The sequence below is a fragment of the Mytilus edulis genome, chromosome 13, assembly GCF_963676685.1.
Source record: "Mytilus edulis chromosome 13, xbMytEdul2.2, whole genome shotgun sequence".
NCBI lineage: Eukaryota > Metazoa > Mollusca > Bivalvia > Mytilida > Mytilidae > Mytilus > Mytilus edulis.
In genome coordinates this window covers 4,380,517-4,404,284 of record NC_092356.1, presented here as the reverse complement: position 1 = coordinate 4,404,284, position 23,768 = coordinate 4,380,517, and the positions used below count along the sequence as shown (strand labels likewise).

Genomic DNA, 23,768 nt, shown 5'->3' with positions numbered 1-23,768 from the left:
TCCTTCTCTAAACTGTAATAACTTATAAGGAACCTATCTAGAATCAATACAAGGCAGATGTGTAAATCCAACTCTAAATGTATTTATTCACATTCTTAGGTAGGTTTTACCGTAGACGTATTTGGCACAACTTTTTGGAATTTTAGATCCTCAATGCTCTTCAATTTTGTACTTGTTTAGCTTTATAACTATTTTGATATGAGCGTCATTGATGAGTCTTATGTAGACGAAACGCGCGTCTGGCGTACTAATTTATAATCCTGGTACTTTTGATAACTATTAAGGCATTTCAATCTTTAATATACTATTAATAATTATGAACTGCTGCCTATGTTACAAAATATTGCATAACTTAAATATCAATAGTAACATAAATAAATAACAGTAGTATACCGCTGCCCGAAGTTCATAAATCGATTGAGAAAAACAAATCCGGGTTACAAACTAGGACTGAGGGAAACACACCAACTATAAGGGGAGAACAACGACACAAACCCGATCTATCAACCAGATCTGTAAACAAGATCTAAATACAACCTAATTCACCCCGTGTGTACACATTTTTTATTGATATGTTAGTTTGTCACAATGTGTAATGTACCTGAGTTTTTAAATGCAAATTACAAAAAGGTTTTGTCTACATACAGGTGTTATCAGTTGGTTTAAGTTAAATGGAAACGAAAGTTGGTATAACGGAAATACACATTTCATATAAAATCGTATAACAGGCTGAAAGGATGGCAGGTAAACAATCTAACTTAATTTATATCAACAAACTTAAATTAAAGTGAAAATGAAGTAACGGTCTGCTGTCTACATGTCTATGTAAAACATACATATATTAAAATTCAATATGAAGATAAACAAACACACTAATATCTAATTTGTCACGTGTGTATACAATTTTTGTTTATTATATCTTAGTTGTCCTTTTCGCCATATTGATATACCTGGGTTTTTAAATTCAAATTACAAAGTATTGCGTAGGTGCTATATCTACGTGGAATTCAAATGAAAACGAAAGTTGATATTACGGGAAAACATATTTCATATCAAATCCTATAACAAGCTTAGAGAATGGCAGGTAAACGATTTAATTTTAATAAGCATAGACAATCTTATTTATAATGTGATAGAATAGTAACCAACTGCTTTTTTTTAAATGTAAATCTTGTCGTGTTTTATGTACATGAACATGTTTTTTTTAAATTGGAAACGAAAGTATATATTACGAAAATTCACGGTTCAGCCCCAAATGTATATAACAGACTAAGAGGATGAAAGGTAAACAATTTAAATTCATTTCATATAAAAAAAAGTCATATTATCTTCATATTTTCACAAAACCACGAATAAATCTATACACATAAACAATCTCGAATACATCATTATCACAACCCGTCATTTTCATTCTCAATTTTATCTGTCTTTGATTGTAATATCAGCTAATAAGACTTATCCCCGAACTAAAAATTATCAACATTCCGATTGCAACTGGTGTAATATGTTCTACTTACCCTGAGATAAACCAAGTTCTGGAAGGGTTCGTGTCAATTTTTCTGTTTTTATCTTGAGTTAGTTCGAAAAATACCCCAATTGCAATGTTTCTTGCGATTTATAACCGAATTACAATGTTAAAAGTATATTGCGTAGTGGGTAATTTTAGTACGTCAGTAAACTGTAGACTAGGCTTACGAGACTGTAGGTAAGCAACAACCTTGATTTGTATATCCTTCAATTTGTTAAATGAGTATGAACAAAGATCATCTTAAATTATTGTTTTCACATTGAAAATGCAATTTTAATGAAATTTCATCAACATAGCTGAAAAATGACTTATTTATATTGAAAACAAAAAATCATAGATTAACAGGTTATTTTGAGATAGATAACGATGAAGGAAATTTTCAACGACCTTGACTGTCTATACAGTTCTTGCAAGGGCTACTTACGATTTTTTTTTATTGGGTTGAAAGGTAACATTATACAATAAGGTCTAGGGGTTTGCCTAAATCTGCAATATTGAAAACTGTCAATTTTTTAACAAACAATACAATTGAGAATGGAAATGGGGAATGTATCAAAGAGACAACAACCCGACCATAAAGAAGACAACAACAGAAAGTCACCAACAGGTCTTCAATGCAGCGAGAATCTCCCGCACCTGGAGGAGTCCTTCAGCTGGACCCTAAACAAATACATATACTAGTTCAGAGATAATGAACGCCATACTAAACTCCAAATTGTACGCAAGAAACTAAAATTAAAAAAATACAAGACTAGCAAAGGCCAGAGGCTCCTGGCTAGGGACAGGCGCAAAAATGCGGCGGGGTTAAACATGTTTATGAGATCTCAACCCTCCACCTATACCTCTAGCCAATTCAGAAAAGTAAACGCATAACAATACGCACTTTTAAATTCAGTTCAAGAGAAGTCCGAGTCTGATATCAGAAGATGTAACCAAAGAAAATAAACAAAATGACAATAATACATAAATAACATCAGATTACTAGCAGTTAAAAAAGGGGGACGAAAGATAACTGACATACCAGCTCCAGACTTCAATTAAACTGATTGAAAGAGTATGTCTTCATCATATGAATATCAGGCACAATCCTTCCCATGATGGGTTTAGTATTATACCATCATAACATATACGAGAAGAACATCACCCGTGTCATGCCAACAACTGGTTTTTAAATAACTGTGTTTAGTTCCGATGCAAAGACCCTATAAGTGAATCAATATTAACGCCAAAATATGCAATCTTTAATGACCTGACAACAGTATCGTAACTATATCCCTTCTTAATAAGTCTATTTAAAGATTTTGTAAGCTTCTGGGGAGAATACTGACATTTTTTGCTTGATAAAGAATATTTCCATAAAATATTGGATGTGAAATACCTGAACGTAAAAACAGTCTGCATGTTGAGCTATATTTACAAATGATGTCCTTATACCGATGATTAAATTTAGTAAATGTTTTGACTAGTTTGTGATATCGAAAATCCTGGTGTAATAATTTTTCAGTAATACAGTACTTGCAACCTTAGGCGTTACTATTTCAGCGATCAATCAGCGGTCATCGATCAGTCACCGATCAGTCAAGTTCGCGTCAAACTCACGTCAGCAATCCGTCAGACTTATAGTAAAAGTAATTGACTGATCGGACTGATCGGACGGATAGAACCGATCGACCTTGATGACGGATTGACCTGTAATACGTCACATGATAAAATAATACAAATTACGGAATCTTAATTTCGTTTTGTTTAATTAAAATGGCGACTAGTGAAAATCGAACGTTCAATGATCATAATGATACATTTTGCTTTAATAATACTAATTTAGCAAAGTCTTATTGAAAAGAAATGTACAGATAAAACCTAACATAAATATATTATTATTAAAGAATGGTCTTTTTGTTTTATTTAGGTAATATATTTTCAAACCCGGCGGGTTTTAAAACGGTGTCTACATCGCGATTTTGATTTTTATTATTTTCCAAACATACTCGGGAAAAGCAAAATGAAAGGATCAGTTATTGAAAGATGTAGTCTATATTCAAAATTTTTGTATCCTTATCAAGATAAAATCTTTAAAAAAAACTTATCATAATCAAGGACTTTTTATATTCCTGTCACAATCGTAGCCTATAAAATTTTAAACAACGCGAAAAAAATTTAAGTAAGATTTATCTGACACTCTTAATTTCATGAAAAAAAACTATTCTAAACTTTAAAAAATCCAATGGCGGTCAATAATTTTTATTAAAATGAAGAAATATTTGCATTTAAGGCAACGCATACAAAAATTTAGTATCTTTTTACTTTAAGTAAGCATATTTTATGAAAAACAGCCAATCTTGATGTACAAAAAGGACTGAAATCATATGACGGATAATAATTGGTATCAAAATTAATCAACAACTGCATTCTTATTCAAAAAAAATAAAAGTTTAAGTATTTTAATTCTCATTATATCTCAATTGTGATCAGAAGACTTGTCTGAAGATGGTAAAAATAACTAATTTTAAATAAAATAGCTTCATTTTTAATTAAAGAAGACTTATTTTGGTTATTTTAAACAACACGAATAGAATTTTAGCATGATTTCTCTGACACCCTTTTAATTTCATGAAAAAAAACTATTCTAATCTATAAAAAGTACAAAAATCCAATGGCGGTCAATATATTTTTGTAAAATGAAGAAATATTTGCATTTTAGGCAATGCGTACAAAAATTTAATATCTTTTTCCTTATAGCAGGCATATTTTATGAAGAACAGTCAATCCTGATGTACAAAAAGTACTCAAATGATATGACGGTTAATAATTTGTATCAAATAAATCAATAACTGCATTCTTATTCCACAAAAAATAAAAGTTTAAGTATTTTAATTCTCATTATATCTCAATTCTGATTTGAACACTTCTCTCAAGATGGTAAAAATAACTGATTTCAAATAAAATAGCATCATTTCTAATAAAAAGAAGACTAATTTGATAATTTTCAACAATGCGAATAAAATTTTAGTATGATTCCTCTGACACTCTTTAAATTTCATAAAAAAACACTATTCTAAACTATAAAAAGTGCAAAAATGCCAATGGCGGTAAATAATTTTTAGTAAAATAAAGAAATATTTGTATTTTATGCAACGCGTACAAAAATTTAATAATTTTTTTTCCTGAAAGTAAGCATATGTTATGAAGAATAGCCAATCTTGATGTACAAAAAGTACTGAAATCATATGACAATTTGTATCAAAATAAATCAACAACTGCATTCTTATTAAAAAAAAAATAAAAGTTTAAGTATTCTGATTCTCATTATATCTCAATTCTGATCAGAAGACTTGTCTGAAAATGGTAAAAGTAACTGATTTGAATAAAATAGCTTCATTTTTAATAAAAAGAAGACTTATTTTGGTTATTTTAAACAATGCGAATAACATTTTAGTATGATTTCTCTGACACTCTTTTAATTTCATGAAAAAAAACTATAATTCTAATCTCTAAAAAATACAAAAATCCAATGGCGGTCAATAATTTTTAGTAAAGTGAAGAAATATTTGCATTTTAGGCAACGCGTACAAAAATTTATTATCTTTTTACTCAATTGTGTTTTGTAGGTTTGGAGGGATTAATGTCACATCTTTAACAAGGATGGTTTCTCTAAAAAATGAAATATAAATTTCTGTTACAAAAATGTTCTTCATTTTGATAGCACATAGAAAAGGAATGTATATATGTAGCAGTACAATGTACATGTACATCATTTGTACATGTATGTATGTACAAATGATGTTTGTTCGTTTATAGTACAAATTTTCTTACCAAATATAATAAAGTGAAAACTAGACATATATTAAAAAACACATACATTTTATAATAGAATAATATTTGTTGTAAAAATGCTATTTGCCAATGTACATGTACATGATGTAATAAAAAGAATAAATAATCAAAGAATTCAAATATTGAAAAGCTTTAATTTACAATTTGTGACCTTACAACGCTGAAAATTTACTCAGGGAAAATGCACCTTGGTGAACTTGTGTCTTATTCGCTCAGTCGTTGAATATTTGTCTGTATTTAAATTTTTCGACTAGTTATTGTATAAAAAAAAATAATTATAGTATGGATATCAGATTAAAATGGGAAGTACACGTACATTGTTTTGTACATGTAAAGTATCAACTTCTTCTTACATTCATAGAAATTAAACAGAAAAAACTCCCAGATATATACATGTACGAACGGTCAATTGTTTGTTTGCTCTTTATTTATGTTTCATTGTACATGTTGTATCCTACATCATGTACATGAGCATTTGACTTTTAATCAAATACTGATTAAATTATCAGATAATTTTTAGATGGATATTATCAAATATATATTACTATAGTCATGCTAGTATATACATGTATCAATTAATTAGTGTTGTGGCAGTGTCTGTGTCAATGTGACAAGTTTAACAGCCATTGATGGTTCATGCTACATGATGATCATACATGTACATTGCAATTCAACTTTTGAACATGTTGAAGGGTAGCCTTGGCTTGAATCCCTCAATTGTCTGATAGCATGCATGTTTTCCTATTTTAGTTCTACTGCACTTTTGTTTAATGCTTTCTTGCAATTGTTATCAATATGTTTGTATTTGTTTTTTGCCTTGACTTGGGTGTTTGTTCCTAAATTATTACAAACATACTGTATAAACTGACCGACCTGGATTATTTTTTTAAATAATAATTTTTTTCATACATGTATCTAGTTTAGATTACTATGACATCTTTTGCCAGACAAGCTGGTGTCGTGGGGCATAATTAACATGACAATGTTGTCCAACTCAAGTTTTAAAATGTTTGGATTTGTAAATGCAAATTACCTGGCACCTGCTCAAAGTTTTACACTGAAGCTTGGCATCACTCAGCTTGGCCTTTGGTTTACTAGGTTCTCCATGTTAGGAACCATAAGAAAGTCGGTTCGATTCCATCCAGATATACACTTAACATATGAATACAGAACTTTAAAACATAAAAATGAACGATCCATTCAAATCGTCTCCCAGAGCAGATCGCCAGATGAAAAGGACAAGTGCGTGATGTGTTTACATTTCTTCTATCAACTAATCTTCCTATGCCGGTACAACATATTTGACAACCAGTTGCATCCAAACTGCACACATTATTTCCGCATCACGATAAGACGAAGAGACTTAAATCGGCGTACTATTTTGGGTAAAACGCCTTCGTCTGTCTTGGCAGCCGACCGAGTCGTCCATATTTGTTTACCATAACTTCTGTTTCCGGATTGTCAAAATTGGACAATTTATAGAAAAAATGAGCGTTTACTCTATAGTTAATGAAAATATACTTCAATAAAGCCTTTCTGATATTTTAATCGTCATTTTAAAAATAATAACTATACTTTCGCTTACTAGGCGGAAAATACCGAGGTGTTGAAAAAATGTACACCTCGGTAAAAACCGGAAAATTTTCCGTAAATCTTTATTATGGGTCGGATACCTTAATTCTCATTATATCTCAATTCTGATTTGAACACTTCTCTCAAGATGGTAAAAATAACTGATTTCAAATAAAATAGCATCATTTCTAATAAAAAGAAGACTAATTTGATAATTTTCAACAATGCGAATAAAATATTAGTATGTTTCCTCTGACACTCTTTAAATAAAAAAACACTATTCTAAACTATAATAAGTGCAAAAATGCCAATGGCGGTCAATAATTTTTAGTAAAATAAAGAAATATTTGTATTTTATGCAACGCTAAAACATTTAATATTTTTTTTTTCCTGAAAGTAAGCATATATTATGAAGAATAGCCAATCTTGATGTACAAAAAGTACTGAAATCATATGACGATTCATAATTTGTATCAAAATAAATCAACAACTGCATTCTTATTAAAAAAAATAAAAGTTTAAGTATTCTGATTCTCATTATATCTCAATTCTGATCAGAAGACTTGTCTGAAAATGGTAAAAGTAACTGATTTGAATAAAATAGCTTCATTTTTAATAAAAAGAAGACTTATTTTGGTTATTTTAAACAATGCGAATAACATTTTGGTATGATTTCTCTGACACTCTTTTAATTTCATGAAAAAAAACTATTCTAATCTCTAAAAAATACAAAAATCCAATGGCGGTCAATAATTTTTAGTAAAGTGAAGAAATATTTGCATTTTAGGCAACGCGTACAAAAATTTATTATCTTTTTACTTAAAGTAAGCATATTTTATGGAGAACAGCCAATCTTGGTGTACAAAAAGTACTGAAATCATATGATGGTTACTAATTTGTATCAAAATAAATCAACAACTGCATTCTTATTCAACAAAGTAAAGGTTTAAGTATTTAAATTCTCAGTATATTTCAATTCTGATTACTAGATGATTTGTCTCAAGATGGTAAAAATGACTAATTACAAATAAAATAGCTTCATTTTTAATAAATAGAAGACTAATTTTTGTTTTTATTAACAACGCGCATAAAGTTTTAGTATGATTTCTCTGACACTCTTTTAATTTCATGATAAATAACTATTCTAAACTCTAAAAAGTACAAAACTCCAATGGCGGTGAATAATTTTTGGTAAAGTGAAGAAATATTTGCATTTTAGGCAACGCGTACAAAAATTTATTATCTTTTTACTTAAAGTAAGCATATTTTATGAAGAACAGCCAATCTTGTTGTACAAAAAGTACTGAAATCATATGATGGTTAATAATTTGTATCAAAATAAATCAACAACTGCATTCTTATTCAACAAAGTAAACGTTTAAGTATTTAAATTCTCAGTATATCTCAATTCTGATTAGATGACTTGTCTCAAGATGGTAAAAATGACTAATTTAAAATAAAATAGCTTCATTTTCAATAAAGAGAAGACTAATTTTGGTTATTTTAAACAACGCGAATAAAATTTTAGTATGATTTCTCTGACACCCTTTTAATTTCATGAAAAAAACCTATTCTAATCTATAAAAAGTACAAAAACCCAATGGCGGTCAATATATTTTCGTAAAATGAAGAAATATTTGCATTTTAGGCAACGCGTACAAAAATTTAATATCTTTTTCCTTATAGTAGGCATATTTTATGAAGAACAGCCAATCCTGATGTACAAAAAGTACTCAAATGATATGACGGTTAATAATTTGTATCAAATAAATCAATAACTGCATTCTTATTCCACAAAAATGAAAGTTTAAGTATTTTAATTCTCATTATATCTCAATTCTGATTTGAACACTTCTCTCAAGATGGTAAAAATAACTGATTTCAAATAAAATAGCATCAATTCTAATAAAAAGAAGACTAATTTGATAATTTTCAACAATGCGAATAAAATTTTAGTATGATTCCTCTGACACTCTTTAAATTTCATAAAAAAACACTATTCTAAACTATAATAAGTGCAAAAATGCCAATGGCGGTCAATAATTTTTAGTAAAATAAAGAAATATTTGTATTTTATGCAACGCTAAAACATTTAATATTTTTTTTTCCTGAAAGTAAGCATATATTATGAAGAATAGCCAATCTTGATGTACAAAAAGTACTGAAATCATATGACGATTCATAATTTGTATCAAAATAAATCAACAACTGCATTCTTATTAAAAAAAAATAAAAGTTTAAGTATTCTGATTCTCATTATATCTCAATTCTGATCAGAAGACTTGTCTGAAAATGGTAAAAGTAACTGATTTGAATAAAATAGCTTCATTTTTAATAAAAAGAAGACTTATTTTGGTTATTTTAAACAATGCGAATAACATTTTGGTATGATTTCTCTGACACTCTTTTAATTTCATGAAAAAAAACTATTCTAATCTCTAAAAAATACAAAAATCCAATGGCGGTCAATAATTTTTAGTAAAGTGAAGAAATATTTGCATTTTAGGCAACGCGTACAAAAATTTATTATCTTTTTACTTAAAGTAAGCATATTTTATGGAGAACAGCCAATCTTGGTGTACAAAAAGTACTGAAATCATATGATGGTTAATAATTTTTATCAAAATAAATCAACAACTGCATTCTTATTCAACAAAGTAAAGGTTTAAGTATTTAAATTCTCAGTATATTTCAATTCTGATTAGATGATTTGTCTCAAGATGGTAAAAATGACTAATTACAAATAAAATAGCTTCATTTTTAATAAATAGAAGACTAATTTTTGTTTTTATTAACAACGCGCATAAAGTTTTAGTATGATTTCTCTGACACTCTTTTAATTTCATGATAAATAACTATTCTAAACTCTAAAAAGTACAAAACTCCAATGACGGTGAATAATTTTTGGTAAAGTGAAGAAATATTTGCAGTTTAAGCAATGCTTACAAAAATTTGATATCTTTTTCCTTAAAGTAAGCATATTTTATGAAGAACAGCCAATCTTGTTGTACAAAAAGTAGACTTGTCTCAAAATTGTAAAAATAACTAATTTTAAATAAAAAAGTATCATTTTTGATAAAAAGAATACTAATTTTAGTTATTTTAAACAATGGAAATAAAATTTAAATATGATTTCTATGACACTCCTTTAATTTCATAAAAAAAAATAATTTTAAACTTTAAAAAGTACAAAAATCAAATGGCGGTCAATAATTCTTAGAATAAATAAGAAATATTTGCATTTTAGGCAACGCGTACAAAAATTTAATATCTTTTTCCTTAAAGTAGGCATATTTTATGAAGAACAGCTAATCTTGATGTACAAAAAGTACTGAAATGATATGACGGTTAATAATGTGTATCAAAATAAATCAATCACTGCATTCTTATTCCACAAAAAAAGTATTTTAATTCTTATTATCTCAATTCTAATGAAATTATTTATCTCCAGTTGTTTGAAAAAACTGATTTCAAAGAAAACAGTGTCATTTTTTTAAATAAAAGAGAATTTTTTGGTAATTTTGAACAATGCACATTCAATTTAAATATGCCTTTCTTTTAATTCTTTTAATTTTATGAAAAACTACCTTTTCTAAACTATAAAAAGTTCAAAACTCCAATGGCGGATTATGGGCATTTTCGTAGGTAGATCATGTTAACTGAGACATATAATACTATTATGTATTATAAATGTTTCTAATGTTTACAATTTTTAATGCAAAACTATTAATCAACACAAACAATTTAACGCTTTAATTTAAAATCTAATATAACTGTTCAGAGACATGTATACTAAATTTATATTTCTCTGAACTGTTATACTATTTTTACTTTTTTTTTATTGCAACCAAATTAACGTGTAAATTATGGTGTCTTCGTCGAGGTCCGCGTTCATGGATCGTAAACAATGTTGAGTTCGGTTTACATAAGAATTTGAAATATATACGTATCCGTCCGATCCGTGCATAAATTTAATTTACTGATCGATCGATGACCGTTGTCACGGTAACTCTCACATAGGTTATTTGACTTATCTGACGGATCCTATGGGTCACCGATCACCGATCAGTCATCGATCAGTCAAACATCCGTCACCGATCATTCACCGATCAGTCAAGTTCACGTCAAACAGTAACGCCTAAGGTTGCAAGTACTGTACATAAATTTCTCTCATTAAATCTAAAACATTGTTAAATACACGAGCGAGTCGTACAAGTTGAGATATATAAACACCGTAAGATGGTGACAAGGGAACGTCACCATCTAAAAATGGGTAATTAACGATAGGAAATGAGAAATCATCTTTTTTATCATAAATTTTAGTATTAAGCTTTCCGTTAATGATATAGATATCAAGATCGAGGAAAGGGCAGTGGTCATTGTTAGTATTAGCTTTATTTGAAGTAAGTTCAACAGAATAAATTTCTTTAGTATACATACTGAAGTCGTCATTATTGAGAGCCAAAATATCATCCAAATATCTAAAAGTACTATTAAATTTGTGTATCAGATGTTGTTCGATGGGTCTTTGCTGATTTTTGTCATGAATTGTAACTCATAGCAATACAAAAACAGATCCGCAATCAGTGGTGCACAGTTAGTCCCCATTGGAACTCCGATAACCAGGCGATATACGGAATCTCCAAAGCGAACAAACATGTTATCTAGTAAAAATTCAAGTGCAGATATAATATCAAAGCATGTCCAATTGACATAGTTTTTTGGTTTATTACTACTAAAAAAAGACCTAATAGAGTTTGAATATATATATTCACATTCTGACTTTTTAAATGCCCATTTAATTAGGTGTGTGAATTTTTTCTTAATGAGAATATGAGGCAATGTGGTATATAGGGTAGAAAAATTAAAACTTTGAACAGATTCAAAATCAACAATATAAGCATGCAATTTATCAAGTACTTCCAACGAGTTTTAGACACTCAAAAAGTAATTAATTTAACTTTTTTCGAAGGCCTTATTTGCCCAATTCATTATCAGGTTTTTGATTGTACCAAGTGTACTGGTAAGAAGAATAGATAATTTAGTAGTGGAACAATGGCTTGCAGACGAAATAAATCTATATTTGTAAGGTGTTTTATGTAGCTTCGGAAGCCATTACATAGTTGGGACTTTCATTGTTTTTGGTTCTACTTGTACAGCGGTAGCTAAAAGTTTATAGATATAGGAAGATGTGGTGTGAGTGCCAATGAGACAACTCTCCATCCAAATAGCAATTTAAAAAAAGGTAAACCATTATAGGTCAATGTACGGCCTTCAACACGTTGGCTCACATCTAACAACAAGCTATTACTAGTGTAAAACTATTTAAACGGGAAAACCAACGGTCTAATCTATATAAAAAAAGAGAAATGTTTGTTTTAGATGTTGTTTTCTGAAAATGAAGTCAGTTGGAATGTTGGTGAATTGGTGATTTCTTTTTGTAGAACCTCAATGTAAAATTTACGTCAAACAATTATAATATTATTAGCAGCTTTATCGGCCAGGACAAAAACAAATTCCTTGGCTAGTTCTTTAAGTTTATGTTTGATACGCGAAATAAGTTTATTGTGGTTATTGTTAAGAGTAAAATGTTCTTTAAAATGTTGAATACGTATATCAACTATGTTCATTACTAAATAAAAAAAATCCAAAGATTTTTTGTCAGCTTTTTTCCGTTTTATCCATTTCAAACAGTAAGTTCTGAGTGAGTCGTGGATGATATTACGACACCCATTCCAATTAATAATTGACGGGGGACGGTATTTAGGTCCTTTACTGAGGAATGATTTTAACTCTCGGTCTTGAATGTATATTAACATCTTTAAAAAATTGGTTATTATGAAACACAAATTTCCGAATAGATTTCTTGTAAATATATAACAAATGAGAGGGAGCTCAGTATTATCAAAATATTCAGGAATTTGTTCTTTAATATAATGATCGTTTAAAATACAGGCTATATTTACAAAATTAAAACCTTTATTAACTTACTTTATTTTAATCAAATGTTTTTATGATCTTCAGGGCGATCAATTTTGGGAAACAGAGTAACAATATGCCATTATAATTTTAACGATTTCATACTTAGGACTGCTATATGAAATCGTGTTGCAATCCTCTAAAATTTTATTTAACCTGTTAATCGGTAATGAACAGACCTGTGTTAACAGACAATGTGTGTCGTTGTTTTGTGAAATAGAAATTAGGTCCGAAATATTGGTATGATTAGTCCGAATTTTTTTTAATTGCAATTTAGTCTACACAGCTACTTTGGCATAGGTAATATTTCTGTACTAAAAATATGCAGTACTGAAAATTTACTTTTAATATTCAGTACTATTTTGTTACTTTAAAATTATTGTAATATTTAGGTACCTGCATTTTACAGTACTTAATTTGTACTTGAAATGTATGTACTATAAATTTTTGGTTAACACCGTTACATTCTCAGTATTTTGAAAGTTTTTCTATTTCAAATCTCTTAAAATTATGATTTTCAAACATGGAAGATTGTATTATTCCTGTGCCAAAATATTTAGTACAAATTAAGTGCTATAAAATACAATTACCTAAATGTTACAAAGAAATAGTACTAAATATTAAAAGTAAATTTCCAGTACTATATTTTTAGTACAGAAATAGTACCTATGCAAAAGTAGCTGTCTACGACCACGAGAACAGTTTTTTCGAACAGTTTTAGAAACTATATCCAAAATGTTAACAGAATCGGTTCCTGATATATTGCCAATTTCGATGATATTATCATTAAGACCGAGAGGGTAGACTGTCGGTAATCTTTTAATCCAATTTAATTCAATTATTTTTGAATGAGATTCACCAGGCTGCTTATTTACTACTTCCAAAGGTTGAACTAATAGATATTTAATAGGATGATTGTGCTTCTTAAGGTGTTAATAAATTATACTTTTGAATTGTTTGGGTCTTTTTAAACGTTACAGATGTTCTTGAGTGCGTTTAAATAAATATCGTCTAGTTTCACATGTTTCACCTACGTACCGAATACCGCATCCCGGTTTGTTTCATGTGAGTAAATACATCATACTGTTTGTTTTTCAAGTTATATCAGTTTCAAATTTTAAAGAAAATGTGCGACCATTAAACGCGGACTTTAGCGTATTGTTGATGGAAAGACGGGGACATGTAAGTCATTTTGTGGCGTGACACTTGTCGATAGAAGGGTAACCACGATTTTTATTGTTAAACATGTTAGCGATGGTGCTTTTAGATAAGCGATTTTGAAGATTGAGACGTGTAGATACCTTTTGAACAATGTTGAACGAGTTTAGTATTTAATAGTTTTCCATTTCTAAGCTTCATATTTGGTTTTTGTTTGTGAATTATATTAGAAAGGAGCAAAGACTGGCGTCCAGAATATGAACCAGCATACAATGAATTAAATTATGTAAAAATGATAAATCTGTTCGGCTAAAGATGGTTCGGCTAAAAATGTCAAACGCTATCCGTATTAATTACCCAAAAAAGATAGGGTATATCAGGGTAGCGACTGACGTCTGACTAAATAGTAGAATGGGGCTGAATATTGAAGTACTACTTTTACAAAAATATCCCTAAAGTAACGAACTAGAGAAGTTCTCGCTCTGACACACACTCCATAATCTAGTATATTATAAGAGCATAAACCTGAAGCACGGGGAGGCACTACAAGTAATCGATGCCTTGTTAAGACTGTTTTAAAAAAAATACCAGATCCCTGGGATTTTATTTAGCAATAAAAAAACTATCAAACCAATATATTCAGGGAGAGATTACTCTAATAGAAAATATATTTAAATTAATTCAAACAAAATAGGAAAATTTTGCGCGACTTTTACAGTTTGAGTATGAAAAATAGTACGGTCACTCATACTTTAATAGGCGTTTTGAAGAAAAAGAAAATGTATATTATGGAAGAGTTTGAAGGAAATACGTTTTCCCCAACGTTATGTTTAATTTGTGTCTCTAATTTCTTTGTTTTGATTTGTAAGTACACTTATGTATTTAAGAGTTTTTCCTGACGCAAATTCATTTATTTTGGACTTTACTTTACTAATATTTTTATTATATCACATCATCTGCATATTCAAATCTCGTTTGATTTAAGTTTAAGGTTCAAAACAAATGTACTGTGGAGAACGTAACTGTCAATAAGATTAGTGAAGGCATTATAAATATACAGTTTTGGATACATACCCTTGAACAATGTTTTTACCATGTTTGTTTTATTTTTCTAATTACAGACACTATTATACCAAACATATCACTAGCTCTGTATAACTATTTGTGTCATAACATCGTAGGAACAGAAGATCATGTTAACACAATCATATTAATGAACACGGTGAGAGATAATTTGTCAAGTGACAAGTCGAAAACAATTATAACAAGTGGAAGCTATGGAGAAGGACTTGAAATGCGAGGAAGTGATTTAGATATAATGGAAGTAATAAAATCTATTAAGGTGAATGCAGATAAACAACCCGACTTTGATCAAAATATAACTTATCTGTCCATGGATACAGACAATGTAAAACCTGGTTTTACTCAATTAAGGCTAGAATATAGCAGAAATCAGTTTAATTTGAAATGTTGTGAAGAACATAATGGTAAACATTATTTTTCGAGTGCATTATGGAAGGGAAATATTTTATTGATTGGGGAAAAAGGCAGACAAATTCATGGACCGTGTATAACTGACAAAAAAGAATTTTTTGATTATGCCTTCTCTTTGCATTGTAAAACGTGGATATCTTCTGCTGTTAATTGGATAACAAGATCAAGTAGCTCATGGCCAAGTCATAATGTCAAACAAAGTATTTTAAATCACGGGGTACTTTTTGTACCGATCGGAGTTCACGGATCACCAAAAGAAGATCTAGAATGGCGAGTATCTTTTTCAGTGGCTGAAAAACTTCTAATTAATACATTTACTCACACCCAATTAATGTGTTATGCTCTCTTAAAAATAATTTTGAAAGATGTAATAGCAAATGATTCTGAATGTAAAGATTTACTCTGTTCATATTTCCTTAAAACAGTTATTTTCTGGATATCTGAAGAACTACCATCATCTGTATGGAAGCCTGATAATATTATAACTTGTTTTATGCGATGTTTCAGCAGGTTAGTCTATTGTGTCGAGCATTCGGTTTGTTCACATTACTTCATTCCAGACAACAACATGTTCGAGAACAAAATAGAGGGCCGTGCTCGTGATGTACTTTTAAACAAATTAAACACGTTACACAGCTATGGTTGGCGATGCATATTTTTTTCAGATCAAATATCCAACTTTGCTGTATCGATGTGGAATTTTCCAATTGAACCCTTTACATTATATGTAAATGACGTTAAGAAAATAGTGCAATCCAGAATTTTTCATTCTGCAAATGGTTTCGTAGACCTTTTTTTTGAGTTAGATTTATTCAACACAGGATTATTACACAACATATGGTGTCACCATTTTTCACAAAAGCAATTATATGCATACTACATATCACAGAGGTGTAAATTTCTAGCTCAGCGTTTACCACTTGATGGTGCAATTATCAACAATAAATACCAATACAAACAGTACAAATCATGTTTAAGTACTCTGCTAACAAATATATATCATGACGCTGTTTCTGGATGGCTTATGGTAGCTTCACTTTTTTACAAAACAAAGCAATACAGGAAAGCTTTATACATCATTAGGTATTCTATATCGAAATGTACTATCGACGAACTGTTCTTTGGAATGACTCTATCAGAAATCCATTACCAGTCACTCAAACTGCTGTCATTCAACAAGACGAGTGTGACTTATCTTCTGAAAATACTATTAGTAGATCTTATATATTTAAAAGAGAATTCAACGTTAACACCAGAAGAACTTTTAATGGAGGGACGGGAAAAACCATATGTAATTCCATCCACAGCGTATGCTTATTTCCTTAGTGTTCTTTGTCATTATCACCTCAATAATCTTAGATATTGTCAGGATTCTATTCAAGATTTAAAACTTGTTATAGCAGAAAGATATTTGATGTCAGATGTGAGGAGTACAGCGGAGGCCTACACTTTATTGGGAATTGCTTTACAATTATTTGACGACAAGGAATCCGCGCGACAAGCTTTTTTACAGTCTTTAGAAATCTTCCCCGATGAATCGTACAATTCTGCCACAAGGAGACTTTTGTAATGCTATTAAATTGATAAAAGTCACCACCATTTTGCGAGTGAATTATTAAAAAAAAAATTGTTGTTTTGAAATGATATGCGCATGAAAATTCATGGACCGTGTATAACTGATGAAAAAAGAACTTATGATTTTGCTGGCTTGCTACATTGTAAAACGTGAGTATCTCCTGCAGTACATTGGATAACACGATCAGGTAGCTCATGGCAAGGCAAAATGTCAAGCAAAGTATTATATACCACGGGGTAGTTTTTATACCGATAGGAGTAAAAGATAAATATCAGATATATTTTGCTAATCAAATCCCCTGGTTTTATTAGCAATTAACAACACAGGGAAGAACTTCAGCGTCATTGTTGTAGAGCTAAGGGACATTGTTCACAACCAGTAGTGAAATAAAATATTTAAAGTTCGAAAAAAAAAATGTTTCATTTTTTTTTAATTTACAATCTACGAATTTACATTTACCACGAAACGTCTTTTTTCTCTATCCACGAAAGTTGATACCCACGCAAATAGATGAATCCACAGTATCTTCATTCTAGTGTAGGTGCAATCGTCTTTAAATATAGTTAATATCAGAATTATTTATAGAAGTCATATAACTTCAATATGTTTTGAAGCGTGATTATGACAACCCTCCGACAAAATATAGTCCCAAGAAGAAATTTTTTAAAATATTTTTTTAAATAAACAACTAACTGGTAAAGATATATCAAATATTTTGTTTTTTGGCAATGAAATATCGGTTATAGAATAATAATTTAATTTTGGATGTAACGTGTTTGGTTTACGTTATTTTGTTATGAGCCCATAGACATAATTTAGTCATGTGACCGTGACGTCATCAACGTTTTTTTATGGTTTTCTATGGTTTAAAATGGAATTTAGAATTAAATTATAGGAAATGACTGTAAAATGTTTCTGTCTATTTGAAATAACATTAAAAATGTGATGCACACTGTTAAAAACCCGCTACGCGCGTTATTCAGTGTGCACCAAATTGTTTATGTTATTTCTTTATAGACAGAAAATTATCACAGTCATTCCTTAAGTAAATAAAGCTCACGATTCAAGCTTAAACAAATTTTTATCAAGAAGTGAGATGGCGGCAACCACTAATGTTTTGGAAGTGCAGCTCTTCTCAACTCCGTCTATATCCTTGAAGAAGTCAACCATATTGAGTCTACAATGATCATTGCTGTGGTACATGGTAGATCTGAACGGAAGAATGGTTTATTTCGAACTGTTTGCTGTAAGTAGGAACCGACATTCTGGTGTTGATGTTCTGCAACATGTTCATGTTATACGGTACAGACGGACGACAATGTGGCGCTTAAAGAGGTACAGGTAAGACATTGACAGGGTTTTGATAGATGTGGCAGTTTAATTACTTGGCGGTTTTCTTTGCAGGATTCCCGAGTATTTTCTCTTTTGGGCTTCAGAAGAGTCGGCATTGTACTAGTCGAGGCTGCTCTCACACTTATGTCCTGTAATTTAATTTTCATGATTTCCCTGTTGGAAACTCCAGCATGGGACAAGACAGTAACTGTGGTAGCGCGAACACAATGGTTAGTTTAAATGTTACTGAGTTTGGCTTCTGTAGATATTTGTTTCATCATGTCATTAAGCATTTTTTCTCCAACAGGCCGTGATGTACACCAAGTAATATTATATCCTTGTTTACTTTTGCCCGCGGTTGCCGGAAATAATGAGTACTTGTTGTATACCTTTGACTCATGTATTTCTGAAATGCTCTAATATAACAATTGTCATTTCCTGTTGCATACATACATGGATTTATTTCATCGTCTGTTTGATCCTCTTTATGATTTTTTAGTTGTTTCTGACATTTAAAAGATCACATATTCTGCCCCGCGACTATCTTCTTGAAATGGGATTTTGGCATATCTTTGTAGTCTTTGCGTCGTATTTGAAAATTTAAAAAATTGTACCAGCGTCTGTGATGTTCGCTTAAATTGGATAAACTTAAAGATTTTGATAGTGTTTTAATTGGCATATATTGACATGATTTATTTCAAATCGTGCTATTACTGAAGAAGACATTTCTGTGTCATAAACATATGTGTTGGGTATTTCAAAACACCATTATATTTTATTTAGGATTTCTCTAGAATATTTTTAAATCTTGAGGTTACATGGTAACTAAACATTGATGGTTATTTTCTGATATGCAATGAAATGTTCTGTGATTTTTTTCCTTAGTACTGGACAGGATAAAACTTTACTCATGCCAAGTATTTCTTTATTTGAAACAAAGATAAATTCTGCACATTTTTTTTGAAAAGTGCAAATTTAACAAAGACTAATAGGGGAAAATCAATTGTGGTATTGCACCTAATATGGGAAGCTGTACATGCACCTTTGAACTTGTAAGTAATCTCATGTGTTAAAATTTCTTGCTATTTAAGTGAAATATTACCCAAAATAACAAATATTCTGAGTGGATTGAGTATCCAATCATATGCACGTTTCTTGGTCTGTAAAATTAATTTAAAACATGTTAAATGAACAGACGTTTTAGTGAATCTTTAAAAATCGTGTCACGTGATTTGATTATAATTCGTTTTATGATATAATAATTTCTTTTAAACATGTTAAATGGACCGACGATAAAATGAGGATGAATCAGGCAGTCGGTTTCTATTTCATGTAATCGCCTGCACTTCATGTTTACCTTCCATCAAACAAGTATCACCTTGGTAACATATCAATAATAAACTTTAGATATGAAATTTTCCGTTATATATATATTTAAATATTTTGATTATTGCTTGAGTGGCTCCGTTTTTGAAATCTATATATATATTTAAAAATTTAAATGTTTAATGAAAGGAGAATATTACTAAATTTTGTGGTTATGTACTCCAAAATAAGGATATTAAAAGTAAAAGATTTACAATTGGTTTGAAAAATGGTGATACTACAACGTTTACTATTTCTTTGCGTTAACTGTATTTTTTCGAGGGAATATATTTGAACCACTAGATGACTTACAAGTACTTTATATATCACATGACTTGCTGTCAACGTATCCGAGAGAGGCGTGGTCGGATGTTTTAAATTTAACAAAGGTGTTTACTTATGGTGGACCGTCAAATGGATCATTCGCGGAGATATTTTCTGTCATGAAAAATCTTCATTATTTCCATTCCGATTATGAAGGTTATGTTATACATAACTATACATTTGATTCATTTAAAATGACGCCATTAAAGGATTTATGTATCAATGGCGGTATACGAGAAATAGAAATCGATACTTTTGCACCGTTAGAAGTACTTTCTAGTCTTAGTACGCTAGGTCAAAGATTCTCGAAATTATCAAATACTTTACAAATTCAAGCTTTACGTGTGTTTGAAAATCGACAGATGGATGAATTGGATTTGAGCGATAATTTCAAAAGTTACGGCGAATACGTCATTTCTGCTGATCTATTTGCATATATCGGTAACATATGCGTAAAAAGATTTTCTTTAAGAGACAACGATATCAGGCTTATAGATGCATACGCCTTCCAGAAAATGAAATACAGAAACTGTCTTGAGACTTTAGACTTAAGTAAGAATAGATTTGATTTTCACCAGGAATATATCTTTTTATATTTCAATTTCTTTATCAATATCAAGAGAATAGACATATCTTTAATTAGTGGTAACTTTATACAAAATGTTCAAAAACAAAAGAGTGAGAGTTCTATACGAACGAGAGACCATGGTCTTAAAACTGATAAGCAAAAAGATTACTCAATAAGACTTCCTTCTTCTCTCGAATTCTTAAACGCCTCCTTTATAATTGGCCATGATTTTGGCATGATCAACAGTATAACATTCAAGGGTATCACACGATTGAAAATCATTGATTTTACATACACATCACTTGCGGACTGCAACTACACATTTAATGGACTTCAGAACGTGGTAATACTTAATGTTTCACATTTCAAATGCGGACTTTTAAATCACAACCTTCTGAAATCTGCCGTCAATTTGGAACAGTTAATAATGCAAAGTTCTTCACTAAGTGTTGGTCTTATAGAGGATCACCAAGGTAAATTCCTCTCTGGACTCAAACGTTTGCAGTATATAGACTTTTCAAGAAATGCATTTGAAGACCAATTCAGAACTGCAACATTTAAAAGTCAATTAGACGGTTTACAGTGTTTGATGCTTGAAGGATATTTTTTCACAAGTATTCCATTAAATCTAGCAGACTTGAACCTTCTTAGTTTCCTAAACATCAGAAATAACAAGATAGCCTACTTGACAACTAACGAAACTGACGCAATTGAAGTGCTCTTCAAAAAATCAAATCGAACAATGACTGTCTTCTTAGAGGGCAACCCTCTTGTTTGTACTTGTGCTTCATTAGATTTTGTAGAATGGTTATTTACTACTAAAGTGAAACTTGACAGCAATGGTAGCTATTCGTGTGTCGAAAACGATGGAAATATTACAACAACAAATGTTGTCTACAATCAATTGCGAATTATGAGAATAAGATGTATTACGACAGTATGGGTTATCATTTCTGCAACTTTATTCGGTGTGCTTCTATTAGTTATTCTAATTGGATATCGTTACAAATTGCACCTACAATACTTTTGTTTATTTATCGGAATGGCCAATCCACTTTTCCGGAAGTCAAAAGAAGAATCACTTGAATATGATGCATATGTAGCTTATTGCGATGGCGACTATAAATGGGTATATGGACCATGTGGACCTTTGCGCATATTTCTCGAAGAGAGACGGAATTATAAACTTCTTTTGTTAGAAAGAGGAGATGTCCTTGCTGGAGAACATAGACTTTTTGCTTTAAACCATTCAATTCCAAAATGCAAAAAGATAATCTTAGTGGTTTCAAAAGAGTTTGTGAACAATGATTGGGCATACTATGAAGCTACTGTTGGAATTGAACATTTCCTGGGATTACAAGCAAGAATAATTGTTATAAACCTGGTTAAATTATAACCAAAACAGAAATACCGCAATGTGTTCTTCAAATGATGGTATTGAATGCCAATGACCACATTCGTAAAACAGACACGTTTAATGAAAATAACATTTTCTGGGAATGTTTGGATAAAGCCATGGAACGGTAGTGATAACAACTTTGTCATTTATAAATGATAAATGATAAAATATAATATAAAACAATTTTCACATTTAAACTTGTTCCATTGAATATTGTGGGATATCTAAAAGAGTGAGCTTTGTATTAGAAAAGAATAAGAGAAAGACATTAATATATTACATTTATCACACTTTTTTGTTTAAGGTTCATGTGGACCCTATGGCTAAAATGGCCGTATTTTCAGCTCACAATTTACTCTGAGTACAGACTAACCTGTGGATCTGTAAACAAATTCAGGCATAGCATGGCCTAGATAAATGAATTTTAAGTATGTTTTATGTTTTAGAAAAAAAAACTTACCAGGATTTTGCCGTACACTTTTTTTCATATCTCCAGAAGGTGCCAAAATAAACTAAGTTGAGAAACAGGTTTGAGAACTTCCCCACGGGTAAAAGTTAAAGTGAGCATTTTTAATTGACATGGACATTAGATGGACAATAGATACCTGACAATAATTGGTTATTTAAACTGTTTACCTGAGTGGACCATGTCAAGGTAAACTCAACTGTTTGTTAATTTTATCATCTTCTGCAGAGACGAAAAAAAGTGTACGGCAAAATCCAGTTAAGTTATGAATTTTCTTAATTATACAATGCATTTGAATTCTATTTATCTAGGGCATGCTATACCTTAAAACTTTTCCAGATGCACAGGTTTGCCTGTACTTAGAGAAAATTTTGAGGTGAAAATACGGCCATTTTAGCCTTAGGGTCCACATGAACCTTAATGAGAAACACCAACCCCTAAGAAAAATAAATGTCGAATATTTTTTAAATCATGTAGAGTTTAAATTTTACATTTATTTGGAAGTATAACTATTATTTATCAATATAAAAAAGAAGATGTGGTATGATTGCCAATGAGACAACTATCCACAAACGCCCAAAATAACACAAACATTAACAACTATATGTCACCGTACGGCCTTCAACAATGAGCAAAGCCCATACCGCATAAGTCTTCACACGAAAAAGGAAAGAGGAAGTACCAAAATTCAACGCATCAACCACCAACATCCAAGTACCCTACAAAAAAGGAAAAGAGGAAGTACCGAAATTCAACGCATCAATCACCAACATCCAAGTACCAAACAAAAAAGGAAAAGAGGAAGTACCAAAATTCAACGCATCAATAACCAACATCCAAGTACCCAACGAAAAAGGAAAATAGGAAGTACCAAAATTCAGCACCTCAATTACCAATATTGAAGTACCCAACGACATAAAAAAAACCAAACATCACGTGACTGTCATTGAAAAATGTGAAACTATTTTGTAAAACATGCGTTTGATATAAGTTCCTTGTACCGTGACGCATGTAAATCATGTGTATTTTGTTGAATATAAATTAACTAGTCTAACAGGATGTGACAACGTTGCATGCAATAGTAAAGTTTATGTGAATTTAAACGATAACGGTTTTCTTTCATTTTAAATACAACTTCCTTATACCCAAATCTATTTCGTATAAAATTACCTA

At 30.5% G+C, this 23,768-nt stretch overlaps 2 protein-coding genes across 2 annotated transcripts; both read left to right on the top strand.

Annotated features, from left to right (window-relative positions):
• Positions 1 to 553: 553 nt before the first annotated feature.
• LOC139501974 (uncharacterized) lies at positions 554 to 17,135 on the top strand. Its single transcript, XM_071291287.1, has 2 exons — positions 554 to 744; positions 15,193 to 17,135. The coding sequence occupies exons 1-2, from the start codon at positions 738 to 740 to the stop codon at positions 17,133 to 17,135; spliced, it is 1,950 nt and encodes a 649-aa protein (XP_071147388.1). The 5' UTR covers positions 554 to 737.
• A 4,637-nt stretch (positions 17,136 to 21,772) lies between these two features.
• On the top strand, positions 21,773 to 22,126 carry LOC139501973 (single Ig IL-1-related receptor-like). Its single transcript, XM_071291286.1, has one exon. The coding sequence runs from the start codon at positions 21,773 to 21,775 to the stop codon at positions 22,124 to 22,126; it is 354 nt and encodes a 117-aa protein (XP_071147387.1).
• The last annotated feature ends 1,642 nt before the right edge of the window (positions 22,127 to 23,768 follow it).